This window comes from Helicoverpa armigera, chromosome 22 (assembly GCF_030705265.1).
Source record: "Helicoverpa armigera isolate CAAS_96S chromosome 22, ASM3070526v1, whole genome shotgun sequence".
Taxonomy (NCBI): Eukaryota; Metazoa; Arthropoda; class Insecta; order Lepidoptera; family Noctuidae; genus Helicoverpa; species Helicoverpa armigera.
This window is the reverse complement of record NC_087141.1, coordinates 5,110,658-5,124,577: the sequence shown is the minus strand read 5'-3', so window position 1 is coordinate 5,124,577 and position 13,920 is coordinate 5,110,658. Positions and strand designations below refer to the sequence as shown.

General features: G+C 36.1%; 1 protein-coding gene across 1 annotated transcript; it reads right to left on the bottom strand.

The window, feature by feature from the left end:
* Positions 1–10,953: 10,953 nt before the first annotated feature.
* On the bottom strand, positions 10,954–13,890 carry LOC110377025 (protein PF3D7_1417600). The gene is made up of 2 exons (XM_021335706.3): positions 13,663–13,890; positions 10,954–13,425 (listed from the first exon to the last, which is right to left on the bottom strand). Exon 2 carries the CDS (start codon positions 13,417–13,419, stop codon positions 11,716–11,718), a length of 1,704 nt encoding a protein of 567 aa, XP_021191381.3. The 5' UTR covers positions 13,420–13,425; positions 13,663–13,890; the 3' UTR covers positions 10,954–11,715.
* Positions 13,891–13,920: the final 30 nt, after the last annotated feature.

Sequence of the window (13,920 nt, the reverse complement as noted above, 5' to 3'; positions counted from 1 at the left end):
TTTGTTATTGAAATGAATACTTAATTGACTTCCATTCCTTCCTTACTTTTTAAATATGCATTCCACATAGCCTTATCTTTCATAGGTATATGTTCAACTATAGAATCGAATCCCAACGAACCACTCGAATAGCTACAACCCCATAGGTGTCGGAAGTTTGTTGGCCCACTTGTTCCCCTAAACATGAGCAAGGGGTGAAGGGTAGCTTTGTACCCACTGACGTATGAATCTTCAGCCTAGTTTCATGAAACATATTGATTTGGTTCGCTAAGGACTGTCCTAATTTACTGTTGGCATATGCTGCTTCTAGTATAAATGGTAGACTAAATAATTTTATGATATTAACAAATAAATAAAAATAAAGTAAAGTATCCATTGATAAAATTAAGCAGAAAGTGCCTCGTTTCGGTATGTGCATATTTTAAAGAAAAAGTTTTAAAGAAAAAGTAAAAAGAAAAAGTTAAAGTTTAGAGATATTGCATCTTTATATAGTGACAATAAACAGATGTAAACTGGTACCTAAGTTATTACGGAAGATACCCTTTTGGGTTTCATTCTGTTAAACCTAAACTTAGAGCAAGCTATGTTGCTATAGTTTTCAGGCCAGGTAAATACATACTGCTCAACAATTTGCAACATTGTATATGTGCAATTTATTACATGGTATCTCCAAAGTTTACAGTTACATACTGAAAGTAAATTAACAACAATTAATATTCTAGTTACAGTTCACAAGCTTGGTTATTCAGTAAATACGAGATACTGTTAATTACTTCTCAAATATAGAACTAAAATCAACAATGCCTTTGTGCATCATATTATATTCAAGACTTGAAGAGATAAGGTTCAGTAAATATTAGAAATTCCTGGAAAATACTTCAGTTACTGCTGAAGAAACTAGGAATGTTGTTGGAGAAAATAATTATATAGCTTTCAGCTGAATAATTACTTCTCTAAAAAAGTTTCGTGATGAACACAAACAGCCTTACTGCAAAAACTTAAACATTTGTTGAACACTTGTCTAAAAAACGTGTGGCTTCAAAACGGACCATATTTCAACGTCATAATCTGTTTTTTTTTAGACAAGTGTCCAACAAATGTTCAAAAGTTTTTGTGGCACGATGGATCTAAAATCGATTAGAGTGAAAACTTCTTCTTTCTATTAAATTTCTAAATAGGTAATCTATACCAATACCTAGCATGAATGCCAAAAGTAGCTCTGTCTTTCTGTCTGTCCGACCATAGTCCGGATAGTCTAGCTAGACTAAACCAAAGCTTCAGAAAAGAGGCCGATATTGATGAAGTATCTATAACTTACAATAATTGGTCTCATAGACTATATCATAGACCTAATTTGCAAAGTAACTTTGACAGATCAATTAGTTTTATGCAGGTATTATGGGTTTGATACTGGAACGAGGCCTCCAAAATTTAGGGCAAGCTTAGAAACACGCGAAGCTAACTTGTAGACGTAACAGTTTGATTATGAAATCAAAACAAGTTAAAAAGTATTTCTTACCGTTTGATAACTCATAGTGATCCCTTACAATGTGTGTATGGGAGTCCTTAAGTAAGTCCTACCTACAATTAAATCCAGAAGTCATAAATTTCGAGGTCCAAATGTTTATAAATCTATTCTCAAAAGGTTCATAGTGTAACAACGCATACATAAAGTTATTTTGATTTCAATTATGTAACGTAAGTATCATGCTTGATTCTCATTAATGCAATCAACTTCCCAAAAAGGAAGTTGCTATCAATTCGAAACTTTTTTTTTTAATGTTTGTCCGACCACAACTCTACCATTCATGATACAATGGGCCCAATTATTCAGTTACGTAGCATTCCCCTAAAATAATGACACCCAAAATTATTTATTGACATCGCACGCGACTCCAGGGCAAAACCCTTTCTATTTTTATCACCCCCTCACCATGCATGTTAATGTTAAAGCCGGGTACATCTTATCATTAATAACACAATCGCTGAGGTTATGACCCGGTGGCCGCCCACGTAACATGTATATTGATTTCTTTGCCAACCATGGAATTGGGTGATGGCAGGATATCGATTTATTTGTGACTACAGTATAGTCTATAATGAGGTACAGTACTTGCATATTTAATACTAGCTGTTCCCGTCAGTTTGAACGTTCTGTCGGAACTACTTTCCACATATGGATAAAGAATAGCCTATATACTATTCGTATATATAGGTATAGAAGCTGGGTTGAGGAGGTTAGATAAGCAGTTGCTCCTTGTAAAACTCTGGTACTCAGATGCATCCGTTTAGACTGGCAGCCGACAGCAATATAGTTGGAAAAAAGCTAGGCAGATGATGACATAGAAGATATAAGTATTACGGCCACGTTACATCGAAATCCATCCAGTACGTTTTGCTCCAAAGAGGAACAAACCATCTAGATATGTAAACTTTTTGGACGTAGTTCTGACCTGTACCGGGGATGTATGATGGTCTGATCTGGCACAGTACAAACCTTTCTTTATCTCCGTTCCTATTTACGATATTCATATTATTATTATTTATTTATTAGATATGATCTTTATTCCCCAGTTACGCTCTCGCTTATCGTTTTGCGTAAGTAGTAGGGAAACAAACAACATTGTTTTTGTTGCTTCTTGTATCTGTCTGTTTGTCGAACATAAACATGAGAAACTAAGAATGTTATACTTAATGTGATGTTAAATAACTAGCGGCAGGTTAACTTAGTTCATTTGCGGTTTGTTTAGGAATATTAAAGTGGTTTGTAAAAGGTATTTTTTTTACTAAAAGCATCTAATAATTGACTCTCATTAGGTACCTATACTTACTATTTTTCATTTGCATCTATCATTTGAACTGAAATAACCACCTACAGATTCATCATCGCGGAGGGAAAGAGTTTTCACTTGTTTTTTTTTATTATATGTATAATACCGTATGTATGATTCAAATGTAATGATATTTAATTCGCAGATAGATATGCCTTTTAAACTCCAACTAAAGGAACACTTACCTAACGGTTATAGGTAGTAAGAATCTGATAACCTTCAACTTTGCTTCTCATTAGATAGTAATTTTATGATCCTTGAAAAAGGGCAAATCGGATACTATTACCTTTTAATGTATCTTAAATGACCCCACAGTGCTCAAACACATTAACCGACAAATATTCCTATCCTCAGCCTAACCCAAAAATAAAGTCGTCTACACACAAAAGCACACAAGATACGTACGTCACATACAGTCCCTAGTTCCGTAGCGTCGGAGTATAATGAATTATTTGCTCAGTTGATTGGACGCGGCCGTGTTCCCGCAAATACAGTCAACTACATAATTACTGTGTATTCTGAGCCGTCAACATGAACGTATTTATAGAATGGAGAAAGGTTTTCATCACTTAACTTAATAGGTAAGTTTTCTTTGAGTTTTCTAGTTGGTTTGTTGACTTCTCTTGTATGTATTTGCGATTCTCCTTTGATGCACTGAAAACACATGTGCTTTGACATCAATTAAGTACCTCTACCTGGGCAGACTGATACCTCTTGGTAAGACTGGTTGTCAGATTTTGTCGTTTTTGACTACGTAACGACTGGCAAAGATTTCCAATTGACAGCTAGTACCCAGATAAAGGTGCTATTTAACAACCATGATATCTACGTGTGACATTAGGCGTCGCCAGCGTAAATCCTGTCTTTTAGAAACGAAATACCTTTTTGAAAATGAGTCTTATTGATAAAAATAATAACAATTGTGTTCTTCATTCTTTGTCGATATTAGTAGCAAGCATAGCAAGCAACATAAGTAGCATTTCAGTCAGCATCGACTGGCAGGTCTTAGTGAGAAAGGATGCAATATTTGGTCCGTCGTAGCGTGTGCATTGCGCTTCAGTAGTCAGCGCTGCAATATTGCCTATCTGCTGCTCACGAGACGATGCAACGTGTTGATATGCTGGCTGGGATTTCAAATATTACTAACGTAGTTACTTATATGTATAGTCAGAGTGGCTAAATAACAACCCCATACTAGAAGAAGCTACGTTTTTATCAATGTCATTAAGAATTCCTCCGTGTTATATAAAAGACATGTTAAATTATGGAGGCCTAGTGGGTAAAGAACCAACATCAAGTACGAGTGCGTGGATTCGATGTTAAAGGTGTTAATTATATAGCGGACTTCAAATAGGCAGCAAGACAATCGCTCAATGCTTCTTCCTCTTTCAGTTTAAGCCGACCTCAGTATAATTGGGGTCAAAAAATAACTGGCTTAACAAAATAATAAACCGGCCAAGTGCGAGACGGACTCGCGCACTGAGGGTTCCGTACAAATCCTGTATAGATAAAAAGCGAGTCTCGCACCAACCGCAACTTTCCACATAGATAGGTTTTGACTGCCATTGTGGGATCGATACCAAAAATCAGATATAGTTATGGGAACTCCTTTACAATTTATAACGTAACCTTGTGTTGGAGCTTATTTTATTTTAGGTGATGAGAATTCAGTACTAATGGGATCTTTTATTTTTGAGGGATTAATCACCTAACGAGCCCCAGTTTCAGGTTTTTTTCGAAACTGCCTGACGACTTGTAACTGTCGAATTGTAACAACGACTGCTAGAGAGTAGGATTCGGGGCTGCTGGCTTTATGTTTCTAGAGCCTTGACAAAAGTGTAATTCTGTCCCTTTCTTTGTTTTATAAAGTCGGCTTTATTTTATTTTGTAGCATTTTACAAACAAATCCAACTTCAAACATATAAAAAAGCAACAAGAAAACAAAAGCAAGAAAGAAATTAAAAAGATGTTAGGTGCATCAGTCTAGAAGTCGGTGTCTAGAGGATGCATCTATATTTATTTTGCCACCGAGATCTAGACCGATGCATATAAACAGTTTTCTTGTTGTTTTTAGAAGTTGTTTTTTTTTTGTAAAAAGTTTTTATTTTTAACTTTTGTGAAAATTTCTCGGCAATACGAATAATATAAGCCCAAACACGACGTTACTAAATCATACCGTTGAGGAGTTCTCTCGACTTTCTCACGTCTCCATCATCAAGAAAGCTCTAAACCTTCACTGTTTGATAGTATCACCAGACATACATCTGAGAATCAAGTTTTAATCCTATGCATGCCTACAATTTCTGATAGTTGCCCTCGATTTCTCAGGATTTCCATCATCAGATTCTGACCTGATGACAATGGAAATAAACGGCGAGTATACTCTTTTACTACAAAGAAATGATTTCTCAAATCCGTCAAACTTGGTTGTTTAAATTCCCCATTGAAATGAGGAAAATATTTGATTTGATAATATTTTAATATTTTATGTAACTTCAAATTTATCATTTTCGCAATTTTTCCTTTATCTGTACTATATAACGTTGCTTCTTGCCGAATTTCAAGATTCTGAGTTCACGGGAAGTACCTTGTAGGTTTTGATTCCCTAGCGTGTGACGGAAATTCGTCTAAGGTGTCGGTATAACTGCTGTATCCTTTGATCGCGTTAACTTAGATGTTTGATTTTTTCACTGCCTAAAGTGACAATAGACCTAGGTATTTGGTATAAATTTCAATTTGATACCTTTATTCGTTCGTGAGAAATAAGGTAGTAAGTTTAATTTTATTAAAATGTTTTTTTTTACATTATATAACTAAAAAAATGAGATTTTCGTAATTTTTCCTATATTTGCATTATATGACAATGCTTCATGCCAAATTTCAAGACTCTGAGTTTACGGGAAGTATCCTGTAGGTTTTGATTCCTTTGCGAGTGTCGAAAATTTGTTGAAAATATCGACATAATCGGCTGTATCTTTTGATTGGCTTGGCTTAGAAGTTTGATATTTTCACAGCTTAAAGGGACAATAGACCTGAGTACTTCATGTGAATTTCAGCTTGATACGTTCACGCGTTCTTGAGATAAAGGGTCTTGACAGACAGACAGACAGACAGACAGACAGACAGACAGACAGACAGACGGACAACAAAGTGATCCTATAAGGGTTCCGTTTTTTCCTTTTGAGGTACGGAACCCTAAAAACAAGTCACTAGAAGTTATAAGCAACGACCAGAATTCTACATACCGAAATTAAATGACTATGACACAGGTCATTTTCATCAGCTCAAGTGTTTGCCAACCAATTGTGAACTGCCAATGGTTTCTATTGAAGGCATCGGTTTTTTATTAATGTGGCTTTAGGATTGGTCCGTTGCTATTCAAATTAGAATGTTACAATTGCATTCGATAAAGAATATTAGACAGTGATGTAATATTGAAAGAAAACAACATAGGTTTGTCATCTGCTCAAAACTTTTCTTGGGGTCGGCTTAACTAAACACAAGAAAGAATGGTAGTAAGATTTAGAGTTGCAGATTTACTAGATAGTTATGATAACCTATTAAAAATTGAAGCAACTTGTCAAACATCTGTTCATGTGAACACATTCAACGAACCCAATCTATTCGCTACCTAGGCCTCCTCATTGATGAAAATCTCTCCTTTAAAATACACATCCAATCTCTGTCAGGTCGAGTCAGAAAACTAATATACATTATGAAAAAACTCAGAGACCGAACACCAAAAGACATACCTACTCCTCATGGTATATTACGCCTTGTGCCAGTCAATCATTCAATACGGTATATCTGTATGGGGAGGAGCGGGCAAAACCACACTCATAGACCTTGAAAGAGCACAAAGGGCAGTGATCAAAGTGCTTCTTAAAAAGCCATGGCTCTTTCCAACAGACACCCTATATAAAGAATTTGGTCCTGCGTGTCCGCCAACTATTCATCCTTAACCCTAGAACCCTACCTGGGGTGCTGGAGAACCCCACGGAACTTAATTTTGGATTTTTCACTTATTAATTATATTCACACAATTTTGCGTTTCAGTGTATTTTATCCTAGTGGTACCCGCTCTAGATCTATAAGTCGCGCGGAGTTCGCTGATGCGTGTAGACGTGTGTATTTGTGCTGTGGGGTGCCTGGTCACCCCAGTGTAGGGAAATCGCTATTTTTATTTGAACATTTATTTAATTTAATAATAGTATTTTTGGAGTCATTTATGCAATCTATGTAACCAGCCCCCTAGCCAAATGCCATTTTAGGGTTTAGCGACAAGTTCACAAATTCCGACGAACTTTTCTCAAAGAATTGGGACTTGGGCTAATATAGGAGCACTTGGAAAAAATCGTTTACAAACCCCGAGTTTGAGGAGGGATGTAAAGGAGGTCATTGCAGGTATCCTTAAAAAAGATGTGCCAGCAGCAAGGGCCATGCCTGACCATCAAAAACAAGGACGATGTGGAATGTGCCCCAGGAAAAAAGACCGGAAATGCAAGACCAGGGTGCAATAAGTGCCAAATCCCTATTTGCTTGGAGCACCCAATAAAAGTCTGCCAAAAATGTTCTTGTTAATAAATGTTATAAATTTTATATGTTGATTTGTGATCTCAATTGCCTAAGAAATAAATATGATTATAAAACATTTCAACCGTATGTTATTTTCCAAAAATAATCACACTTTTACTTTGGGGTACTCAAGCACCCCCTGTAGGAAAATAGGATGGTAAAATAGGTGTAGGGCTTAAGGGTTAATGCATACCTACACACACACAAATCCTTGAAAAGAAGACCAGACTATAACACACTCACCTCAAAACGTATTTTCAAAATCCCAATACCACGCACGACTTCCCTCTTAACCAGACGTTGCCCTACCTATCTCCACGCAACTGTCTTTAACAACGTACACAGCAGGTTACCCCACGACACAAATGAGCTGAAACCTTCCACATGTAAAAAGATAGTAAAAAAATAGTTAATAGGACTACCATATGAAGAGACAGAAAACATTCTCACAACACAATCAACACTCGAAAGGACGCACTAGCACATTTCGCACACACACACACACACACACACACACACACACACACACAGCCTCACACACACACACACACTCTCACACACACACACACACTCACACACACACAACTACACACACACACGCACGCGCGCGCGCATCACTCACACAATTAATACTATAAAGAAACCATATTGAGACTGATAAGCTAAGTTCGATTAAAATTAAGCATTTTTATTATAATTTTTATTTTTTACTTAATACATATTCTACTTTTAACGTCTAGAAAGAGACAATTTTTTAGTTTTTTAAGAAGAAGCTCCAATTTGTTTAACTTTCTTAATTTTTTTTTACGTTTTGTTTAAATTTTTTATATTCTATCTTTGTCCACATATATACCGCACACGACAAAAATACTCATGTAACCGCAACTCAGGCTCCCAAGATACAGGCCTAGCCTAGTTTGGGGACCGCCGATCCAAGAAAGCAATGTCTGCTACTACAATATAGTTACACCTAACAAATGTACCTTACTTAATTTTAAGGCAAACAAACTGTATGTAACTGTGGATAAATAAAATTTTTATTATTTATTATTATCTTGAGCGCCCTATCAAAGTAAAAAGATTTAAAAATGACAGCCGTTCACCTACTTTCCCTATCATCTCTAGATTACCATCCACTTACCAACATTACGTATTAGGCACGTAGGTATGTACCTACATAGCTGTCCATTATCAGAATGTACAGTTCATAGGTATACATAAGACGCCTAATGCATTAAGCTGAGTAACTGACAGGCAACATGCTAATTATGCCGACGAGATCCAATCAATGACCTGATTGGCCTAGTACATTACTGCCTAGAAGATACAATATCACACTCAATACCTTTTCAAATCTAGTTCCGTTCGTCCGGATATGTAATACTTTTTAAATCTAAACAGTTTGTTGGTTTGCTTGAACGCGCTAATCTGTAGTGAAACCGCAGGCGAAAGATAGTTATTAGATAGAATTGTTCAAGCAGGCAGAAAACTTCAATACCTAGCAGTAGAGAGCAATGAAATTATAACATGTCCTCATACATAAGAGGCTAACGGAACGGAATCTCTATCTCATAAACCAAACGCATTTTACACGAGTTCTTATCAGTTTTCAGACCATGACCAAACTGACCATTCATGGCATTCATACCTACTAACGTACACGGAAATGCAATAGATCGAAAAGAAATGCCTTTCTATGGATACAAGTAATTGATTTACAATAGTTTTGGTTCGTCGTGGTGGCATAGTGTTCAAAACATCAGCCCTCTAAAAACGAGCGTGCGGGTTTGAGTCCAGGTCAGGCAAGTAGCAAGGTAAAGTTTCTAAGAAGGTAAGTAAGTATATCTTCGACACCAATGACTGAGTAAAAGTGATGTTGTTGAAACCTGGACTTGATGATTAACGCTCATTCCTTCTCTACAGTGGCACAATAAAAAGGTTGCTGCTGATATGACTGATAACTGAAACCACATTTCAGTATCTGGTGTCCTCAAAAAAGACGCCCACGACCAACCTCAAAATCAGGACGATATATGGACGGTGACATTATTCCTTTGCGTCATTTACCGTCTAATTAGGTAATGAAGTAAACAGATTTACGCAAGCTTCATTCATTAGGGCCTTATATAATAAAATAATTACCTGCATACCGCGAATGCGTCGAGAGCTCCGATGACGCAAATTAAGGGTGCAAAATACGTTCGAGGCCAAAATCTTGTCTTCCCGTCACCGTTAACCGAGTTTTGATAATTCTGACGTAAGGGGAGCCTAGGAGAATGTTTGTATATAGGTAATGAAGTATAGGAGTGGGCGGTTGTTTGTGTATCCAAATGGCTTGGCAAAGACACAGGTGCTACGGATAGATAGGCCTATACCTTTTCTAATAAATCTACCTGTTGGAGCAGAATTGGACGAGATGTCTAGGTCTCTCTAATAAAAAAATTGCCGGTGATTGCAAATATCAATATTTATCATTATAAGTGTGAATGAGATGAGGTGATCAGTGGGGATGACGGATGGATGGGGTCTTCCCTTAGCCTTCCTGCCTCACACATTTAATGTGGTCTAAACAAGCAACAGCGAGACCATGTGACTTAAGAAAAACTATAAAAAGTCCTACTGACAACATTTGATATTCTTAACGCAATAACACTCGGAAACCCGATAACCTACTTTATGGTCAGATGTCATTCTGGCGACATAAAAACAGTTTAGTTAGACCCCCATTATTCCATTACAGGTACGAATATAGACCCACGTGCAGGTTATTATTCAATAAAAGTGCACACTCATGCACGTTGCAATGCTGGCCACTCAATTGTCGCAGCAGACCCTCCTTGAGAGGAATTAACTTGATAAAATGTTTGTGACCTCGTTGCGATTGCTAGTGTAACTAAATAGGCAGGCTTTGTTCACTGGGGAGCCTGAGAGAATAGTTCCAGCTATCTGACTAATGACCTGCCTATTTCTGCCGCTAGGTGGCGTTGTTACAATGCGATAAAAAGGACTTTGTTGAATACTGTACCTACAGATGTTACAGGTACATTGATAAGATCTTTAAACTGATTAACTAAATTGCCATTTTTACGATAGATAGTTACCTGTCCGTAGACGTATACCATCACTACCTTTTGTGGAATACAACATTTAAAAACTTTAGTTAGGTAATTGGATGACGACAGGTGGTTAATTTTTTTCTAGGACGAAGGTAATCATATGGCAAGCAAAAAAAGATAGCATGTGCGTGATACTATGAGTATTTTTGTAACAGATGTTATGTTTACCAACCACAGGGAAGGATCTTTAATCGCAACTTCGTCTCGCACTTGGAGGTGCCACCTAACTCCAAGGCAACCAAACTCACTTTCTTATTTTAAAGGATGAACGAGGTAATAACTAGGTAAAAAAACAACAGATAATGAAAATAAAACCTTTTTTGTCAAAATCATAGTTTACTTTCAGACCATAAAAGGCAAGAATAAATTAAAACTTACATTAATATATAATAAATACACCTATAATAAATACACCTAAATAAGTTAAGAACATAGAGAGCCTCTAATTTTACATTTACGGGTTTCATTATTTTAGTAAAGGCAAGAATGATTAATTTAAAAAAAAAGAAAATAACACAAAATCATCAATCTTAAAACTATCACTTTGGAAAATATTATGCTTTGGACTCCATAGGAAAATACTTAAATTATAATAGTATAAATTACTACTAAAATGCTTATAAATATAATCGACGCATGTAAAAATCACAATTCAAATAAGTACATTGAAATTAAAATCTATAAAACATAATCTAACTTAGAATAAAATTATAATGACTGAAAATCTTATCAAATAAATACATAGGTACTTAGTAAAGAGGTACGAGGCGTAGGACGTCCACCAACGAGGTGGACAGACGACCTTATAAAGGTCGCCGGAAGACGCTGGATGCAGGTCGCTTCCAACAGGTACCTGTGGAGATCAAAGGGGGAGGCCTATGTTCAGCAGTGGACGTCCTATGGCTGAGATGATGATGATGATGATGAAAGAGGTACTGTTTGTACATTACAAATTTTCCCGTAATTTAAGTCCAACATTACATGCTTTGGTTAAAAATCATGTCAGTTCATGAAATCTATTGTACAAGGTACATATTGTAAGTCATGTATAATAATAATAAGTCTTACCCCGCACTCAGAGACATTTAATGATTACTTAAGCCACTCCTTAGTGACAGATTCTCATAGAAATTTTACTTAGTGACAGATTCTCATAGAGTGTGTCTATTAGTGATGAAATACATATTATGTTCTTACATATTCTGCTGTAAAAATTTCCTTTCATTTATACAGTTTTCTAGCTCATCATGGTACTTATCTATTTTAGCGTCGAACCCCGGACTTTGTATGTCATAGTCAAAACTATTTCCTGTTATCACTTTCTCTTGATTCAGAGTAGAATCAAACCGGACTTTCTTTCCGGGAGTGTTGGTTTTATTGTGAGAAATATCAGCATTATCACTCCTTTCCTTCAAAGGAGTTATATTCATATTAAGATGTGTATTCCTTATCGTTTTAACAGTCTCATATTCATGTTCATCAATTTCTTCAATCTCAATTTCATCAGAATTGTCTAAGTTCAGTGCTGGGTTTTCAATTCCAGATTCTTTGGTCTCAGTCTTCTGTTTTGGCAATTTTCTCGGTACTTCATATGGATTTATAGTCACATTATTTTCTGTCTTCTCCCCCTTGAATGTCTTTCTTAAAGTCTTGAACACTCTTTTGGATAATCTGTTGCCGACTTTTAAGAATGGGTTCTTCACCTTTTTGCTGTCATTGGAATCATTTGAGGAGTCTTGATGAGCGTTTTTATTCAAATTGATAATGTCTACAGCACTAAACTGTGACACATCATGCCCTAAAATCCTGCTTTGTTTATTAAATTCATTGACTTCATCAATATTTTCGTAAACTGGGCTTTCTGGTCTATAGTTATCTATGTTCTCATATTCAGGTTGACCGTCAAGAGATTCATTTACTGTGGATATTGTACTGTTTGTGTCTCCAAATAATCTGCGAGGTTCAAGTACTTTTTCACTCTGGTTTGGAAGTATGGCAGGCCTGGTGAGAACTTCCTCACTATATTCCAACTCAGGCTTTGTTGAATCCAGATTCAAAAATGGATTTTCACTTGGAATATCTCTTGGCAAAGCATTCACTATATTTGGATCTAGGAAAGGATTTGTATTCTTAGTATTAATTCTCTTCTTCTTGGTAATAATTGTGATAGTTTTGATTTCCATAATATTGCTTTCGTTCAAATCGTCATCATAGAATAATGATTGGTTTGATAAATTCGGTGAGTCCAAACCAAGTCTGTCTATGAAACTCAGATTCAAATTATTTGAATTGTTGATAAATACTTGGTTTGTCACATTTGTTTGTATATTAGTTATTGGTGAAAATACTTTTGTGTCATCATTTGTCATGGTGCTTAAAGATTTCTGTTCGAGCACTGATATTCCAGAATCAATATCATCATGAGTGACAGACATGTTCATGACTTCATTGTTTAGCTGCATACTTTGTGACTGACAGCTGTCTTGGGTGATATCTCGGAAAGTTATAGAGTTATCATTACGTGGCGGCAACTGTGGGGCTCCTGTTAAGTTTGCATAGATTGGTTCACTTGAATCCATACTCGTATCTTCAGTTGCATCAAGTCTGACGTTTTTGCGTACATTTTCTATCTCTCTAGCTAGTAATTTGTTAACTGCTGTATTTTTTACTCCTAGATCTAATGCAGAGTTATCAAATGTAGCGATGTCACCACAGCTGCGAGTTCGTTTCCTCTTCTTGATGGGTTGTGTGATCTCCATAGCGGTGTTGCACATACGGTCCTCGTTGGCAAGGATGTCTAATGCTGGGTTGAGGTAGGCGTTCGGGCAAGGAGTTGCTATCTTCCGTTTACTCTTTGCTGGGACTATTTCAAATTGATTGTTGTTTACTGGGTCCATTGCACTCTGAAAAGTATACAAAATTGTATTTTAATTTGATTTCTTTGGAAATACATAGTGTTAAACGCTCTAAGATGCGTAATTTATTAAGTGATAAAGTACTTATGTCTAAAAGTGTCCATAAAATCATTAGCACACGTATATTACTCTATCTATATATCTATTACAAACTTAGTTTCTTCTGTGATCAATTAATTAAATAATGAACAACAAAGCGTGAAAGTGAAAACGTAACATCCATACCTTGAAAATTACAATATACTGCAGCAAACATCAAGGAAATCAGTATCAGCACGCACAATACACAATAACTTTCAACTTATATCTGTAATTTTATCATAAATCGCTCACTTTCATTGATAACTTTCCGTTTAAATAGTGTAAACAAAAAAAATCGGCAGGTGTTCAGCAACCGTTATTATTTGACAGTCGAATGAATCCAGTTGCCATATGCCAGAAATTGTTTTCTACCACTTTATAATTATCAATTTTTGCCACTAG

What these genes read in the sequence shown, in the direction of transcription:
- LOC110377025 (XM_021335706.3), bottom strand. Translation starts at nt 13,419, where the DNA reads ATGGACCCAGTAAACAACAATCAATTTGAAATAGTCCCAGCAAAGAGT.